Raw genomic sequence first — 20231 nt, 5'->3', positions numbered from 1 at the left:
TTAGCTGTTATGTCAATGATGGGTAATAGAAATTGGTTTCCTGTTGAAATAAGCTTAGTCTTTTCATGGATCTCCTTTTAGTAGACCTTGTACCAGTGAACTGTACCGTCATGAATCTGTACATTTTCCTATGCAAACTTCTAATAAAGCCTTCAATCAAATCAAAATGCTTTACTTACGTTAAGGCTTCAGGCCAGGTCATAAGCTGTGTAAAGTGTTTAAATTATGTTTGGCAGATTAGTATTGTATAATATAATTCATTACTTCTTGCAGGCCATGGATATGAGATATTATTTAATTGAGACTCCTCATAATAATATTTTATTCTGCGCTTCTTCTGTCATTATTTACGGTAACGCCGCGATGCCTTCTGGGATATCTATCCTGTAAGATGGAAGCGACCACAGCGAGCGTGTCAGACTGGTCAGACTGTCAATAACTTGTTTTAATTCACAGCTTTGTTGCTCTATTGTGTCTTTTGTGGCTTTAGCGACGACGAGCGATTCGGTGAGTGTACGATTATATGTGTACAGACTTAAAAACGGTTAAGATATGTCAATATTATCGCTGTCTAGGCTAATAAAACTTAGCCTAACACTAGGGGTCAATCAATGCAACGGTAGTAATTATGAATGCATTGCACAATGCACAGTATGCACACCTGTCAATAATATTGATGTCACATTCAGAAACGTTTGCTCTCTCTATGGTTCACAAACTATTAGTATTAGTATTATTATATATACACTTCCAGTTATATGAGATAGCCTACTTCAATGGTTTCCTGTGTAAATAAGCCAAGTGCTTTTCTTGGATTCAGATTCAGATTCAGATCTCCTTTTAGTTGACCTTGTACCAGTGAACTGTACCGTTATGAAACTGTACCTTTTCCTATGCAAACTTCTAATAAAGTCACAAACTATTAGTATTAGTATTATTATATATACACTTCCAGTTATATGAGATAGCCTACTTCAATGGTTTCCTGTGTAAATAAGCCAAGTGCTTTTCTTGGATTCAGATTCAGATTCAGATCTCCTTTTAGTTGACCTTGTACCAGTGAACTGTACCGTTATGAAACTGTACCTTTTCCTATGCAAACTTCTAATAAAGTCTTCAATTCATGAATACTGCACTATGTTGTTGTATCCTTTGCACAAATTGTGGCCCTGCCCTGTTGTGTTACCCTCTATAATTTCTCTTGTCTGTTCTAGTAGAAAAGCCATGATGTTGTACGTTTATTGGTGAATAACATGTCCTTGTTCTTGGTGATGTTTTAGGTGTCATGTCAGTGTTGGGAGGCTTTCTGAGAGCTGGAGCGTCCCTCTGTCAGTCATCTGTGACTCTGTTACAGACCGCTAGACACATATCTACTGGTGTGTATGGATCTAAACAAGTCTACATATAGCTGTGTTTGTAGACACATCCAGTGATACGTATGGCTGTATTTCTGGTCACATCTACAGGGGTTGACACTAAGGTCTCAGAGGCACTTGCCCATTGGGCAAGTACAGGTCATGTTCTACTTGCCCGAAGGTAATGCCAACTTGCCCGAAAAGTAAATCGCCCATAAAATGATAGGTACGATTTTAATTACCGCTCAATTTAACACTTATTTCTTTACTTTCTGGGGCTGTGCGATAAAATCATCATACCTCAATACCTCCAAATCCAAATACCAAATACTTTAGCTATGATTGAATATGTCTATGGTTTCACACTTGTCATTTTATATTTTTAAATGTAGCAACAGTAAAAACGGCACATTATAGATAAATAGTGCTCTTATTTTACATTGCACAGACCAGAAGACACAGCGCACAGGCCACGCTCAGGTGTTTAGACAGATATCTTGTGTTGTGTTTATATACATTTGTGTCCCCTCTCAAATGAGCACTTGCCCTGTCGGGCAACCTAAAAGCCAACTTCACCTGCCCTGACGTTTTATTTACCTGCCGGGGGCAGGTGGGCAAGCCTTAGTGTCAATGCCTGCATCTAGTTGTATGTATGGCTGTTTCTAAACATATTACTAGGATATGATGCATGGCTGGCTTTGTTTCTCTATATGATTGTGTTTCTTGGGAGTTTGTGTTTCGATTCAAAGGCTCTGCAATGCATAAAGCCATGTTCTCAGTCCTGCCTGCCTGCTAACTCATAGTCAGTATGTAGCTAGCTTTAAAGTGTGAATGAGTGTTAAACATCAATGACGTTCTCCTGGTCTTATCTCATGGTGACAGGTGTCTGCAGCAGAGTCCGGATGCATTCCATCCCTACTCCCAAGGTTGTGGATAGATGGACGGAGAAGAGGAGTATGTTTGGGGTTTATGACAACATAGGGATCCTAGGTGAGTTTCTTCAACCAGACAAAGCAAAGGATGAATGAGCTGGCTATTTCTCTCTCTCTCTCTCTCTCTCTCTCTCTCTCTCTCAGACACTTCCACACTCCATTATAAAGATGTGTGTAACTTTATGAAAATATTAATGAAAACCAGGTTAATGCCAAAGTGGATATATTTGGGTGGAAAAGTTACCGTAGCAGTGGATTTCCCGAATATTATTTTGGTCATAGACATCCATAGTTGAGATTCTTAGCTTGATTTTGTTACTTGTAAAATATAAACAATAAAATGTATATAAATGTACAATATATAACGAACATTAAAACGAAAGTACTTACACTCCCTTTAATTATCTCTTAGGAATATGGTTTAGGTGTTGGCAGTATACCTTTTGAGGGAATCAATATACTGAGTGTTCATATGTGATAATATGCCTTGGATTTAGATTGTCATTTTGGAAATATGTTTACTTTAGCATTCTATAAAGGCAGGAGGTAGTAACCTTTATCGTTATAAGTTTACGGTTCTCTCTTGTGTATCATACCTTCTGTATACAAAGAACAATGATAACAATACATGTTGCTAAATGATTTAGTTTTCCAAAATTGCAGTCGTTGTTTTTAGGGTAATATATATGTATGGGACAGTCCTTGCCCATTCTCAGCACTGCATCAGCAGTGTATTTAGATGCCAAGTATAAAACGTGTGCCAGGACCAGTTTCAACATCCTGGCTCCTGATTGGATGTGTCAGCCCTTCCCTATTTTCTTGTTGTCTTTGACCGCTGTCCCCCCCCCCTGTCATCTTGCTCCCCCCACATCATCTTGCTTCCTTTTGTGCTCCGTCCCCATCTCCTCTTCACTCACTTGCTCGTTTACTTCCTTTAATGTTTTGTGTTTTCGTACGTGTTTCTGTCTCTTTTGTTTGTATGTCTCAAAGAGCTTCGTCTTTGAAAAGACATCAAAACACTCCACACACACACACACCTGACTCTCTTGCTGTGTGTGCCTGCAGGCGATTTCAAAGCCCACCCGCGGGACCTCATCAGTGCCCCCTGCTGGCTGAAGGGTTTCCGTGGCAACGAGCTAGAGCGTCTGATCAGGAAGAAGAAGATGGTGGGCGACAGGATGATGACACTGGAGAGACACAACCTGGAAAAGAGAATCAAATTCCTCTACCGACGATTCAACCGCTACGGCAAACACCGGTGATGTGGGCTGTACCAAGCTGGCCCAATGGGCCCATGTCATATCGTTGCTGTCGGGCAGAAAGCTTTTATCTCCATATTGTCACTTTTTGTATAAATAATGTCCTACTTGATCATACTACAGTGTCACACAAAAACATTGAAAGTAGCTGATCCACAATCTCAAAATGCGGTGCATGCAAAGCAACGTGTTTTGAGCTTGTCGATCGGCTACCTTTGCTGTTTTTGAATTTGAAACCTGAAAAGTGAAAGTTTTGGACATATGAGGTTTCCAGTCCACTCGACACGACAGGGACGATAATTATGTAAGAAGACCAGATGCTGTCACCGGTTCAAATTGATGGGACATTATGCCAAGCTCACACAATGTTGTATGTTGTCCACGTTTGTTTTCTTTTGTATGTATATAAAGCATTCAATTTGAATAAAATTCCTCCAAAATGTGACTTTTTTTTTCTTCTTTTTTTTCCCTGGTATAATAACTTATTAGTTCACTAGACACTGTGGTGAAAACAAATAAAAAATTTAACAGAATGACACTAATTTTAGGATGACATGGCCTAAGCAAGCCCTGCTCACCTTAAATCTTTGATGCTTTAGATATGATCGGAGCCCTGCTTGGAAATCTCTGGCATCGCTCCAGCACAAATAGGATTAAAAGCATTGAGATGTAGCCATGGATGAGACCAGGCCAGCCTGATAAGTAATAATCAGTCAAATCTGGAAATCAATTATAAAGCTGTTTGGAAGTCAGGGATTCTTTCTGATTACTATATCTGTGCTTAAGTTCCCATAGGAATGGATTATTGTTTAAGATGTGTGATAATTGGTGTCAGCAACGCTTTTTAACCAAGTTTGTAATATTTGTAACCATCAATTATACAAAAATGGCAACTGAAGCAATTGATTTGAAATATAATTTGCCATTACTTGGTCCCTTTATGGATTTGTCCAATACATTTCTATCGTCCATATCCGCCTGAAGCTATACAGTACAGCAATGTCCCCTATATGGATGTATGGATGGGGCATTTTCCATGCAGACAAAACACAGATGCCACTTCTGTACTCCTGGATGCCTGTGCAGTAAACGTGCACACTTCTCACGCTCTCAGTCTCTTATGCATGGAGTTAAATGCATGCATTGGCAATGAAGCTTGGGGGCTGGGACGCCATTTGGGGGCTAGGCTTTAAATAAAAGACAGAAACTATATATTTTGTATGGCAAATGATTCAAACACGAGGATGGAGGCTATTGGGAGACTATACAATAGTAGCCTACTCCCACACTCCCAGTCAGACCCAGCGAGGTCCACGACTGAGATGGTGATGGGGAGGGGGGGTTGTGCACGCCGAGTCAACATTCTATAGTCAACCACCACTGTACCGCAGTGTCGTCCTGCCGCCCCTATCCGACACAGAAAGCTGCAGTACTGCAAAGTGTAGGGAGAAAGAGAGGGAGGGAGGGGGAGAGAAAGCTTAGAGAGGGAGGAAGGGAGGGGGTAGGAGGAAGGAGGGAGGTAGGCTATACCGCACCGTCGTTACGAGTCCAACTGGATCCGAGAGAGAAGGCAAAGGGAACGACGCATCATTGCAGTATAGTGCCATCGCACACTCGAGCGCAACTACCGCACTTCACCACAAGACGCGTGCACACGTCCATCCGGGAGACGAGAGGGGAGAGATATAGACAGCGATTGATACCAAATAAATCACAGAGGTGTCTTCTCAACTACAAAATACATTTTTTCCTGACTGGACATTTCTGCAGCTGCAAGCGTTTGGTAGTGCTTCAAAGCGGCCACATCTGTGCGGTTTTATTTTTTTGCACCCACTTTTCTTGAGCATCTCTCTCTCTCTATAGGACGTAGGCTATACGCATCCTTTGGAATAACTGTCTCGCAATATTACAAAACATCCTGGGGATTTCATCTCTGACGGATTATAGGAGAGAACTTGCAGAAGTGCTTTTCGCTTGAGATTCGCTGTTGTGTTGCTCGTTTGTTCTCCGACCCTGTGGTTGTGTGCGATTGAGTTATTACCCCGGACGGTGCGCGCCTAGCTGCCTCGGTATTGCGGTACTTCGGTCAGTGATGACTTGGGCTGCAAGCACGTCGCTATAAAAGCTCCATCCGTTGCACCAGGAGCCTCCGCTGCACTTTTAATTAGGCTGCTTTCCTAACTGAACATTTTGGACTTTGTTTGGACCACGGCCTAGACGTTCCTGTCTCTTTCATCTGTGATCTTGCTGTTTCCCCCATCCTCCTGACTCCAGACCCTCCCCCTCCTCTCACACGCACGCACTGTTACACGCGCGCACACACACACATACACATACATCCCCCCGTCTCCCCCCTCCGCTGTCCGTGAGTCAGTTCGACACGGCTGCATAGAAGATGTGAGTATTGATGCGGGTTTCTATTTCCTCATCTTTGATTTTACAATATGATCAGTTTAAAAAAAATGTATGCTCTTAGTTGATTAATTTATATAGGCTATTTTGTTAGGTTTTGAATCTTTCCTCCTTGTATTTCTAATTGATTTGTTTCAGCTGATGGATTTTGCTGACGCAAGTTGATTTTCCCGTCACAGCCTCACTAAATAATGTAGGCTATTCAAGGGCCGGTTTGTTCAAAGCAGGTTTTTTAAATGAGTCAAGAGTTGTTGTTTTTCTTCTTCATTTTCCCCCTTTTTTTGCCAAATAGGTTACCTACTTTCCCCCCTCCTTATAGAGAATTTACATTTGTAATAGAAATGATCGCGTTTATAATATAGAAGCAGTTTTTGAGTCCATGGGGGATCTGGGAATGCTCAATCAGACAATTGGATATCAATAATATCAATGACATAATCGATTGTTCTGAGGTTGGGGCAGCCTCCTTCCTTCATATCCCATTACAGTATATGAGGGCCCACTAGTGAAAGGGGGAGGGGTTGGGGGGAGGGTAGGCAGTTCTCTGTTGGTCGGCTACAATAACAGCCTTTCCATTGAGGGCTCTTTATTTCCAGTTAGAAATGGGTTGAATTGCCCTATAAGAATTCTGACTTGGTTGTATAGCAACACATTATGCAACTGACACATTTTCTTAACCCTTTCCGTTATGATCCAACTTTAGCTCAATGCCAACTCCTTATTTGGAATGAAGGCCATCTCTATTGGCTACATCCTCTCTGTCCTGACTCCCACTCATAGCACTGCTCCTTAATGTTCTGATTTTTGCCAAGTGTATTTTTACATTTCTATGTTTAGTTTGTATTCGCCTCCTGCTCTTTTTGGATTCTGGCCTATCATCCTTGTCGTTGGTGATATTACATCATTTCATTTCTTCCCTTTTCAGCCCACCACCCCTTTCAGGCCCAGTCCCCCCTCCTCCCTTGCCTTCTGCATCATTTCCCCTGCATCTTGGCCACATCCTCCAGCTCTGCTACTTTTTAATCTTTCACACCATTATGTTCCTGGCTTTTTACTCTTCATCTGTTACCTCTTTTGAAACAAGACTTTGATACTACAGCTATTTCAGTTGTTTTCTTTCCCCCAGCACCCATGCAGATATTACAGTTATTACAGGCCTGTTATAAATGACTTCATCAAATTGATAAAAGAATATTCTTATCATCGCTGTCGGGCAGAAACCTGCTTCATCATAAGACTGTCGCACAAAACTAGTGAAAATAGCAGATCTACATGCGCACAACGCCTCACGGTGCAAGACGTGTGCTTGCTTGATCGGCTATTTTCACTAGTTTAAATAATTCTTTAAATGATAAATACAAAACAAACGGTTTTGGACATACAAGGTTTCCACTCGACAACGACGGTATTGTCCTCTCAACTCCATTCCTCCTCCTCCTCCTTATACAATGTCTTCATCCGTCCTTCTCTCTCTCTCTCTCTCTCTCTCTCTCTCTCTCTCTCTCTCTCTCTCTCTCTCTCTCTCTCTCCTCCCCAGGTCTGCCCCAGATGCCGCCGCCCCAGCCGGAGCCCCTGGTGCTCCAGGAGCAGAAGGCGCCCCAGGTGCCCCTCCCGCCCCCCCCAACACCACCAGCAACCGCAGGCTACAACAGACACAGGCCCAAGTAGAGGAGGTGAGCCCACCTCTCTCTCTCTCTGCTCTGTCACGTGTCCTTCCCTCTGTGACCCCGGAAGAGCCTGTTTGGGTCAATGTTTACACTTAAAATGTACACCCAATTATACAACACATGAGTTGCATCGTATGTAATTGATTACGTCACGCCGGCGGTACAGGAGATGGTTTTCTACCAACATTTATCCTCCATCAAGAACGCTCTTGAAAGTAGCAGCATCACCCGTTTGCCTCCATATTGCTGGGTGGGATAATATATCTGATTACAATGTAGCGGTAATGCCGCTGGTGGCAATTTGCAAATGGCTTCTGACTTCATTCTCGTATGTGATGCGAGAGCCCGATAGCTTTTAATGTATTGCCTTTTAGAAGCCGGCAATACATCTTGAACCTCTCTCCATCCCTCTCCTCCCTATGCATGATGCAACCTTGTGTTCAGCATCCCGTTTCCCTCTCACGCATCGTCAACTCTGCTGCTTTCAAACATGTCCTGCTGGTGGCTCAGCGGGTCGGTAGTGACTCTAACTATGATGTCATGGGATTGACTCAAACCCATGCCATCACTCACGTCTTTCCTGGCACTGTACACTTTAGACAATAATTCTGCTCAATTCATGAAATGTAATTGTCGCCAAGGGGCAATTAGGAGGCTTGCATAACAGTACTAAACAATACCACAGTGTTGTGAGGACAACACAGTCCATCACAAAACTGCACCAAAGTTTAGTAGAGTACACCATAACATCAACAATACATTTGTTGTCAGAATACATGGATATCATATCTTCTATGATGTGAGTACTATGACAGCAGCACAAATGTCACACATATAGATAGATTGGCCAAACCTTGTATGTCCAAAACAGCTACCTTTAAGAAAATGAAAAAAAAAGAACCTGTGTTCCAATATATCCATTGTAGCTATTATTTAGTCACCAGCTCCTCTAGTTAACATTTTTCATTGGTAAATATTCATAAAACCCACAAACACACATAACCACTTTCACTTACTATTAAAAACAAAGTCTAAAATAGCAAAGAATAGCTGATCTACAATCTCAAAAGGCACCACACCACAACGCATTGTGAACTTGCAGATCAGCTATTTTTGCCACTTTGGTACAGCAACGTACACAGTAGTACGACGAAGTAGGGCATTCATTTCCCCCCAAAAAGCTATCTTACAACATGACTTGAACCACAACTCCCACTGTGCTCCAGGTGGTGGACATCATGCGTGTGAACGTGGACAAGGTGCTGGAGAGGGATCAGAAGCTATCAGAACTGGATGACAGGGCGGATGCGCTCCAGGCCGGAGCCTCCCAGTTTGAAAGCTGCGCAGCCAAGCTCAAGAACAAGTACTGGTGGAAGAACTGCAAGGTAAGCAGCATGTGCCAGTGTGTATATGTGGATACGTGACTCACGGTGCTCTCATCAGTCTAGTTCAGTGGTTCTCAAGCGTTTCTGGATCAGATTATGGTGACGTGGCTGCTGGGGGTGTGCCCAGAAATATAGTCCGGATGAAATATAGCCCGGGTGAACCCCCCCCCCCCCCAAGCCGGGGTGGTAAAAGGATAGCCCCACGGTCCTGGTGGAGCGGAGAGAAATCACCTACAGTAACCCAAATCACAGAGAGTGATTTGTGTTTGCAGCCCACCCATCAGACCACTGGTTAGTTTGGTGGGCTGCATGCATTTTTCAGAGCATGTTTATTTTTACCCATCCTACCTGGTTCACGTCCCCCCCCCCCCCCCCACCCCCCCCATTCTGAATTCCCACAGACTTTTTTCATATCGCGTCATATAAGAACTGTGTTCCAAACATAAACAAATTATCTAAACGGTTTGACTCATATGGATATGAAGAATCAACTGATGGTGAGAAAACACTAATGTTACTGTCGCCGAATTAGTTACTTTTCCGCTAGAAACAGGCTTTATCAAATATGAGTGACTGACTATCATAAACGATACAGAGCCACCTCCCCGACAATATCGCAAAGACAGTTTGTTTATTTTTGGACCACAATGCTTACCGTATATGAGACGATTTTTAAGATGACCCAATGTTATTCTCCATAGAGAAATTACTTCTGTGAACCGGGGGATGAGTGAGTCACGTCATGACTTCGTTACTCTATAGATTGCGTTCCTTCCGGCTTGGATCAATATAGCCTACTACACAGATCACAAATACAAAAATGTTGGTCTACTTTGTTTATGTGAATACATTCACAGTTCACCTATCTAAAGCTCAGTCAAGATTGTGCAGACTTTGCAATAGTTGTTAAATGCAAGATTTCAGCCAGAGACCTTCAAGGCAAATGTATAAAAGCATGTAATACAAATACAATAAAATCTTCTATACTCTATTTGGCTTTAGTACACCATGAGTTCTGGATCCAAGAGCCCCATTTACCTGACTACAATATTTTGCTTAGAAAACTGTAAAAGGAAACCATGCAGCATAGCATCATGCTAGCATGATGCTATGAATGAATGATAACTAATATTTTGAAGGATATAACATTGCAAATAAGGAATGGAGTGTAACGTGTTACAATTAGTGGCTCCTGGGCAGATTTGTTTGAAAACGTGGCTATAGTATTTCAGCAAGTCTGTTTTGATGTCCATATGTTCAAAATAAAACAAACAAATATTGTTTTCTATTCAATAACAGATAATTTTATTTGGTTTAACACATACAGATCAGCAGGTTCACACAGTAAAATAAATATTTCCAGCATTTTCCACTTTATCTTACATGTACCTCCAAGTATCCCAAGGGGTACACATACCACCATTTGAGAAACAGACTAACAGTCTAATGTGGTATTGGAAGTGTTAAAAAATATATCTCACTAGATAACAAAAGGCACAGTCTCATAGAAAAACAACAATTGAAACTGCCACAAAGGCGCTTCAGCCAAGTTGTTGAAAGGTTCAGAGCTCATTTCAACAGTAGGACCTCCTAATTTGAGAACAAAGTTACCTGGCTGGACACTTCTAAATAGACTACCCAAATAAATGACTGGAGCACTCAACTGGGTCTGCACATTTGATCAATTTGCAGGGGTGACTGTGACGTTTCAACCGGCATCTTCCTCAGACTCAAGCGGTTTGAAGAGGCTGGTCCAAACGTCTCTTTCTTTAGAAACAACCAAAACACCTCTGTGAAGTTGGCACCCCATGATGAAAACATATAATAATGGTGTCGTTCTTTAGTGCTGGATTTGTGCTGAATTGTGCCGTAATTTTGTAATTTGTGCTGGTTTAATTTTTTAGATATTCTACACACCACCATTGTTATGCTGCCATGTTCTACTATTAAGAACTGCTGCTCTACACCGCCATCTATAGGCTACGCCGCTGTACTGCTGCTAAATTCTGCTAATTCATAACCATATAAATATTGATATACGGTATATATAAATATATATATAAACTAAATTGATAATTTCAATGGCACAAATTAGAGCACATCCAGCACTAAAGAATGAGACAAAATTTGTTTTATTAAATTATTAAATTGGGGGTGCAAGGCTCAGCAAACCTATAAAATATCTAAAAAATGATACCAGCACAAATTATAAAATTTACAGCACAAATGCAGCACTAAAGAATGACACCATTTTTATATATGTTTTCATCATATGGGGTGCCAACTTCACGGAGGTAACCAAAACTGCCTGTCCGCACTGTAGCCGCACTGAATTTAACCGTACAATTTTGGTATGTGCAGTTTATAAGTGAACAGGGTTGATTCCATGAAGCAGCTCCACATTGAGGTGTGCTGAACCGAACACACCACATCTGTCCCAGGCAGGAATGTGGACATCACATTACGCTCCCCAAACATTAATCTGCTAATGAACGGCTGTCAGATGAACACACTGGGACGCTCTAGGGCAGCTTGGCAAACATGTGTGAATAACAGCCAGGTTTCACTGCAGATATACAGCTATTCATCCTGGGCCCCCAAATAATTGGCAGAAAATTACGATTTTAATGAAGATCACTGATGTCATCGATATATATCACTGGCCAAGTCATGGCCCATATCTGTGTGGCTGGTTCAGATAGGGATCTCCATGTATGGGCATAACATACGTATATTGTATGTATATGGATACATATTATTATTATTAATAAAGGATAACATAAAATAAAAAGTCCATATATGGGCATTCCCAGAAACAAAATCCCTTTTATGCCCATATATGGAGATTTCTGATGTCATCAATCTCAGGCCCTAACTGGCCCAAGAGCCTGCTTTACTCTGATTTACACCCTACCTTCCACGAAAACGTTAATATTAAGTCCATATACTGTATGTATATGGATATATATTAATAAACGATTAAATAAATAAACTGCCCTTATGCCCATATATGGAGATCCCCAGGCATCAAACCCAGGCCCTAACTCGCCAAGGCCCTGCTTGGATTTACTAATTAACATACGTTTTATGCCCATATATGGAGATCCCTGTCCCAATGTCATCAATAATAAGGACATATCTGGGAATGCCCATATTTGGTAATGCCCATATATGGGCATGTTTTGACATAACATTGTGACTATCATGCAGGGGTCTCCATATATGGGTAACTGGTCCGATATACATCACTGGCCAGATGGCCAAGAATTGTCACGACCTCGCCCTTTAGGTCACATGTCTCCCTGAGGCTAGTTATTATCTATCTATAAATGCGAGAAGTCTCTGCGTGTCTGTCTGTCTGTCTGTCTGCGTGTATGTAATCCGCGTATCTCGAGAACCGTTCGGCCCACCAGCTTCAGATTCGGCACGCACGTTCTCCGCCGCGGCGCGGAGTGCAGTGCCCGGCCTCGACCCGACCCGACGCGCGTTTTTTCCGAAACGGCGCGAAACGTTCGGAATCTCCTTATGCGGGGTTGATTGTTGACATCAGGCTGTTCCGGAGGAAATCGGCGAAAGCTCTGACTCATTGTGACATCACTTCATAAAAGGCTCTGACATCGCGTACGCCACATGAGTCAACAAAAAATCTCTGTGAGTGTGTATGTATGTATGTAATCCGCGTATCTCGAGAACCGTTCGTCCCACGGGCACGCGCGTTCTCCATATATGGGCATAAAATGAATGCCCCCATATATGGGCATAAAATGGATTGCAGACAGACAGATACAGATATCTCCATATATGGACATAAATGGACAGAGGCAAACAGATGGTCAAAGATCTCCATATATGGGCATAAAATGGACGCAGACAGACAGATACAGATATCTCCATATATGGGCATAAATGGACACAGGCAAACAGATGTTCAAAACGGGTCCTATATGGGCATAAATGGACACAGGCAAACAGATGTTCAAAACGGGTCCTATGACAACAGGTATAATGAGGTTTGCATTAAAGGGGGAACCGGCACTGTGTCTGCAACACAGTTGGAGGCACAGACAGATACTCCATATATGGGCACCCGGCGCGAAACGTTCGGAATCTCCTTATGCGGGGTTGATTGTTGACATCAGGCTGTTCCGGAGGAAATCGGCGAAAGCTCTGACTCATTGTGACATCACTTCATAAAAGGCTCTGACATCACGTACGCCACATGAGTCAACAAAAAATCTCTGTGAGTGTGTATGTATGTAATCCGCGTATCTCGAGAACCGTTCGTCCCACGGGCACGCGCGTTCAATGAATGCCCCCATATATGGGCATAAAATGGATTGCAGACAGACAGATACAGATATCTCCATATATGGACATAAATGGACAGAGGCAAACAGATGGTCAAAGATCTCCATATATGGGCATAAAATGGACGCAGACAGACAGATACAGATATCTCCATATATGGGCATAAATGGACACAGGCAAACAGATGTTCAAAACGGGTCCTATATGGGCATAAATGGACACAGGCAAACAGATGTTCAAAACGGGTCCTATGACAACAGGTATAATGAGGTTTGCATTAAAGGGGGAACCGGCACTGTGTCTGCAACACAGTTGGAGGCACAGACAGATACTCCATATATGGGCATAACATGGACGCAGATAGACAGATATCTCCATATCTGGGCATAAAATGGACCCAGAACTATAACTGCAGTGATCTCCATATATGGACATAAAATGGACGCCGACAGACAGACAGACAGATACAGATATCTCCATATATGGGCATAAATGGACACAGGCAGACAGATGGTCAAAACGGGTCCTAAAGGGCGGGGCATTCATTCCCTATTTACATTGTTCCGAGTTGGCCAGGTCGCCGACTAGACTAGTATCAATAAATGGGAACTTATATAGCACATAGCCTACTGTATAGTGTAGTTCCTTTGATTCATGCTGGAACACAATTACCGTATTTTCCGGACTATAAGGCGCACTTAACTCATTTGCTGCTATGGCCGAGGAGCCCGAAAAAATCCCGCTGTACGTCCCTGCCACGCCCGAGGAACCCGAGAATTTGTTTTTATATAATGTAATGTTTAATTACACTCTTCCCCAGAGTGTAATTAAACGTTTGAGAAAGTTTCTGCCTTCTGTCATATAGGGAAACCAAAATATCACACATCAAAGTTACTGTGTTTGAAAACAAGAGTGTAATAAATGTATAAATCTCAATAAAAGTGTATAATTCTCCCCATAATCCACAGTGAAGGAACAGTGCTGGCATTTCGCACGCACTGCTGCAGCCTGGCTGGCACCAGGCAGCACAATGCGTTTTTTTGTTTTTTTTTCTCTCAGCATCCTCACTCCAACATGCAGCCATGCCATTCACACACCCCCCCATTCCTACACCATCTATGGAATTGGAAGTGAATGTCTCTGAATGGCAGCATGTCAGAATGGAGAAGGCCCCCCAAGCGGAGGCTATAGCAGTAGCTACAGGCTCGATCTAACTAGAGACCATTATGAATAAATCAAACACAATCCCGTGACATTTTCACTTGAAAAGCCCTGAACTGCCATGGGCCAATACAATACAGAGCTCCATAACGCCCCAGAAATATTTCAAACTGTCTCCACAACAAAATAGGAGCGACAAAGTATGTCGCAGCCACAACAACAGCTAGCAGGGATGTCACAAGGGGGGGAAAAGTACGTGGGGCTGAGTTACTAGGGCCCAAGGTGGAAGGGCCTTTGATATTTTATACTTTTGCTATTGAAAAATAGCAGATCTACAAGCTCACAGCGCGGCACCGAGTGCCGCGCTGCGAGCTTGTAGATCTGCTATTTTTTAAATCCCCATATGAAGAACATTCATGGGGGGCCCACAGTGAATCCTTGTACCCAGGGCCCAGAACCGACACCTTTGCTTTAAATCAATACCACCACAGACACACCACATCTACGTACCGCGGCTTCCTCAGAGTTGGAATATCCACCGATTTCGGGGTCCCTGGGGTGGCAAAAGAGGTCAATGGACTAGATGGAGACTTGTTTTCCGACTCCCAGGCCAACCTCCGTGAAGTGAGGCGTCCCGCATCTTTTCTCGAAGCAGCCACGGCACGGGACGCCTGACTGCGGGGTCGCGTCGGCAAAAATACATCCTCCAGTGTCCATATAAATCCAAGCAATATGTCGCCTCCTTTGTATGACAAGCTCCGAAAACATACGATTGATCCCAGGAAGAGTGAGGCCAACGAATATGAGGAAAAAGCGCGACGATCGTTTCATTGGCTGGGTTATTTTTTTACTTTCATCCTAGCCTCCCGTAGCCAGACTTTTACTCCTAACCATAGCTCCTAACTTTCGGTTTCCGTAGCAGCCAGGGCAGCACCCGTGGGAAACCTGTAGCTATACGCTGTGGTGAAATCCTGGCTAATCAGTGATCCGTTCTGAAGCCCGCCTACTGTATCCGGTTATTTACAAACTCACATACATGCAAGAAACGTTTCCGTATCCGGTATATAACCAGACCGGATCAGCAAACGCCTATGGCAACTGTACACTCACTTGATCACACTTCAACAAGTGTTTCGTACGTCACAATAAAATAAAAACAGTTGAAAATGGGTAACATAATTATATTGGAGGGGGTACCATCCCCCCTGCTTATACTGCTTAGCTATATATATATATATATATATAATGTATATCTAGATAGATAGATACATTGATTGATTGATTGATTGATAGATAGATAGGTAGATAGATATATATATATATATATAGATATATATAGATATATATATATATATATATAGATATATATAGATATATAGATATATATAGATATAGATATATATAATTTATATATATATATATATATATATATATAGATATAGATATATAGATCTGCTATTATGTACATGTGTGTATAGCCTACAGTGTGTGTCTGTGTGTGTGTGTGTGTGTGTGTGTGTGTGTGTGTGTGTGTGTGTGTGTGTGTGTGTGTGTGTGTGTGTGTGTGCGTGCGTGCGTGCGTGCGTGCGTGCGTGCGTGCGTGCGTGCGTGCGTGCGTGAGGAGGTACTGCAGACCATCGTGGGCCAGTCCAATATAAAAAGCGTATTTCTCTTTGTGTGAAGTAAGACGCCCTAAGGGCAAGAGGTGACCTATTACAGCACTATTACACAATTCCAGTTATACACAATTACACTTACCAGTAAGACTCCCTAATCGGGAGATAAGCGACCGTTGGTCGCTTATCTCCATAAATAGAGCAAAAATGTGTTTTTCCAAAATCTTCCTGATCCATGTTGTTGACATGAGTGTAGACATACTGTGTAGTGATTTTCGTGATTTTAGGGCAAAATCTGAATCGGCCTCATGGTGGCGCTAGAGGGCCATGTGAGAAATGAGGGGTGGGGTCTCCTCGCCGCCAAGGCGGACGAATAGGTACCGGCCCCGGCTCTCCCGGTCGCTCCTAGCCCGAGTTACGGCATTTTATGTGAGCTGCAGTGGCAGGGGGTCCTCCACTGGGGGCGCCACCACTTTTGCATCCGTTCTGGAGCACCAGGAGTGGGTGGTCCCCGGGAATGCCCCGTGAGCAGCCCCGTTGGGGTGGTCATTTGGTCATTTTTGCACATTTGGTAATTTTTTACACCTGGGGGTCCCCCAGGGACCTGGGGGTCCCCGAAACTCCGGGGGTCCTTGGAGGTTGTAGTTTGGCAGGCAAGGAGTGTGTGTGCAAAATCTGGCATGGATCGGGGCAACGGTTTTTGCACATTTGGTAATTTTTTACACCTGGGGGTCCCCCAGGGACCTGGGGGTCCCCGAAACTCCGGGGGTCCTTGGAGGTTGTAGTTTGGCAGGCAAGGAGTGTGTGTGCAAAATCTGGCATGGATCGGGGCAACGGTTGCAGAGATATGAGCAGGGCAAAAGTGTGACGTGTGACGTGTGACAGAGGGAGTGACGGAGTGACGGAGGGACAGCCGGTGGAGGTTTGGATAGTGTGCAAGTAACTGCGACCTACGGTCGCAATTACACTAGTACACTCATCTGGATCTGCTTGTGATCCAGAAAACCACTGAGCTATAACTCACGGAGGGAACAGTATAATGTAGTTACCACGTCATAACGAATGGCAAGGACTTTATTGACTTGCTTTTTTAATGGTGTACTGTACTGTTTGGATTGTGAGATTCTCAATGTAGCCATTTGAGGAAAAAGTTGCATGTACCCTCTATAAGATGCTGATGAGAATGCATTATTCGTGTGTGTGTGTGTGTGTATTTGTGTGTGTGCGTGCGCACACACTCGCGTACACAAATTTCTCATGTGACTTTACCTTGCTTTACCTTAACCACCTAAGCCCTATTTTAATAGCACAAATAGCAGATCTACAAGCTCACATAAAATCGTGAAAGTTAGCTTTCACGATTGTAGCTTGTAGATCTGCTATTTTTGACAATATTTCTACATAAAGTTGACAGTAATGGCATTCCCAAAATAGGGACACCTGGTTGAAAGTGTTTAAGGTGGAGTTTATTGTGAAAATAAAAATGAAAGCTCTCATTTAATCTCCTCCTTTCAGATGATGATCATGATGGGCATCATTGGAGTCATTGTGGTTGGAATCCTATTCTGTGAGTATACATTACTATTACATAGTACATGGGAGTCATAGATTATAGCCATGGTTGTGAATGGGTACTGGTAATTTACTGTACCTATTCTATAGTGCTCACCTAGAGGAAGTAGAATCGTGTGCAATTCCAAGGACAACATCACCTAATTACGAATGGAACAAACTCTACAAATAGAATTAAGCGCTCATAATATGCAATAAAGGTGATGGAAGATTGTTGCTCACTTCTCATTGTCTGTATGAATAATGCAGATGTAAAAAATAACAGATTAAACATTTACCTTTTAAAATGAAGAAAGCCAAGTGGTTTCTATATACAGTATACCGGTATATGTCCCCAAATCAATAATGTCAGTGTCCGCCAAGCAAAGTAACACTAATATAGACCTTACTAGTGCGGGTGAAATTCAGTTTCAGCTTCACCCAGCTGATGGCTGCTCAGGTGGTCATATTGAATGCTCGGGGGCAGCAGTAACGGTTGAAGTGTCTTGCTCATGGACACATTGATGGCTGGGAATCTAACCTGTGACTGCCCAGGTCGCTCCATTCAGCCCCATATCTAAATGGAAGGACAGGATGCTGGATGTAATATGTATTTTTTGTATTATTCGTTTTTTGTTTCAGCCCCACTAGTGAGAGGCTAAGCTCTGTCTTGTTGTTATTGAGATGAGACAGAGAGCAGAGAAAGAAAACATAATAAAAGCTGAAGGAGAGAACCTTGAAGGTTTAAGTGCTGGAGCCTGACAGTGGTCAGCAGGGGGGGGGGGGGGGGGGGTTATATAACTGTTCTTTTATACAATTTGTCATGGAGGCCATAAACTCAATGATGCACCGATGATTGCAAAAACAATATGTAGAATGATGCTCCGGCCACATACAAGTAAAATTAAAAACAGTCAAATTAGGCTGTCAATCAAAGCACTAGCAGATAAGTCGAAACGCAAAGCACTTATTGTGCCTAATGGGCTTACTTCAAAGTAGGTTACTTCAAATCTACTAATGTAACCTGTCACCACCTCTACGGTGGGAGGAAAACAAGAAAACTCCACAGTGGGGGTGAATGAGTAACAATTCCAGGACCATGGACAGCACCTAAGAAGTTAGGCTCATGAGTTTTGCCAATGTATAATCAACCAAAATACAACAGACCTACATATATGTTTAAGTTACTATGAAAACCTCCACAGGCTGTCTGTCAGTCAGTCCCTCCGTCTGTCCGTCACGTCACGTCACGTCACACTTTTGGCCCTACTTATCTCCGGCACCGTTGCCCCTATCCATGCCAAACTTTGCACACACACTGCTTGGCTGGCAAACCACAACCTCCGCCCCTGATTTCTCACATGCCCCTCTTCTAGCGCCACCACGAGGTTGCTTTTTGCAGACAACATTAATGGACACTGCTCCTACAGATGTTGCCTAAAAATCACGCACAGCGGGACACGGTATCTCGCAAACTCATGTCATCAACATGCATCCGTCCCATTTCCCATATTCCCTCCTGAATACACCAAACTGCTCATAATTCAACACAACACCTATGTTAGACATTTGCTCCACCTACATACTAACATATGTCCTACTACTTGAACACGACCCTGTTACAGCTAAACCCGCATTGTCTGGCCCTACCTAAGCAATACATTTGCCACACACATCCCCCTACACCCAGGAACCAATGCAACTTACAGGCCAATTTGTGTATACATGATTAGGGAGTCTTACTGGTATATTAATACACTAATATACCATTATCATGTATTAGTAGGCCTATAGCAGTGATTGTGACCTGTAAGAAACTTCATGAGAACAACATTCTTGTTGTCTCTCCCAGAAACGCATCAAGGCAAATCCAATTCTGCACTAATTGTAGGCACGCATTTACCTGTATTGTTAACCTATGAATTCATTTGAAAATGTATTGATACTGTAATATTAATGAAGAAAATATATTTATAATTTGTAAAACATGTTAAAATGTTGTTAGAGTAATGGCCAATGTGGATCTGGGGGCATTGCTCCTCCGTGACACCCTGTGCTGGGTAGGACGGGAACCCCATTTGGGATTTTTACCTTTCAAGACAGGAACCCCTATTGGGGTTCTTGTTGCTATATACAGTATATAGTAAGGCTGGGCGATATTAGGAAAACTTTCGATATTCGATAACGTTGTTGAATACCTCGATATCGATATTACTCACAATATTAGTTCTCTTCGTTTAATAACTACCGCGCCTTCAGATAAAACATGAATCAGGTTGTAATGGTGGCCATAGAACGTATGAGTGTGCCAGGGAGGTGCTAAAAGCATTGTAAAGGAATTGTATTTTCTCTGTCAATATGGATTGTATTGTAAATATAGTTGTTTCTATAGTAATATGATAACTGTCAACAAGGAATTTAAATATGCAGATGGTGAATGAGCTTCTGCTCAGATTCCTTATATGAAAGTGTAACCCCAGGGCTCCACTGGCGGTGTCGCGTTGCTTTGCGTCTTGACGGCGTCATTGACGCCGTCACATTGACGTCCGACCGGCTCCACTGCAGCGCAGCGGCTGTGACTGTGA

General features: G+C 42.8%; 2 protein-coding genes across 2 annotated transcripts; both read left to right on the top strand.

Moving 5' to 3' along the window:
* Positions 1-372: 372 nt before the first annotated feature.
* mrpl51 (mitochondrial ribosomal protein L51) lies at positions 373-3991 on the top strand. Its single transcript, XM_080748240.1, has 4 exons — positions 373-507; positions 1281-1376; positions 2238-2345; positions 3353-3991. Exons 2-4 carry the CDS (start codon positions 1286-1288, stop codon positions 3547-3549), a joined length of 396 nt encoding a protein of 131 aa, XP_080604366.1. The 5' UTR covers positions 373-507; positions 1281-1285; the 3' UTR covers positions 3550-3991.
* A 230-nt stretch (positions 3992-4221) lies between these two features.
* Positions 4222-18316, top strand: vamp1b (vesicle associated membrane protein 1b; the record flags this gene model as incomplete). Its single annotated transcript, XM_080743312.1, has 4 exons — positions 4222-4235; positions 7496-7631; positions 8852-9010; positions 17611-18316. 4 exons carry the CDS (start codon positions 4222-4224, stop codon positions 17701-17703), a joined length of 402 nt encoding a protein of 133 aa, XP_080599438.1. The 3' UTR covers positions 17704-18316.
* Positions 18317-20231: the final 1915 nt, after the last annotated feature.

This window comes from Nannobrachium achirus, assembly GCF_963921795.1.
Source record: "Nannobrachium achirus genome assembly, chromosome: 2".
Taxonomy (NCBI): domain Eukaryota; kingdom Metazoa; phylum Chordata; class Actinopteri; order Myctophiformes; family Myctophidae; genus Nannobrachium; species Nannobrachium achirus.
This window is presented reverse-complemented; position numbering and strand designations above follow the sequence as displayed.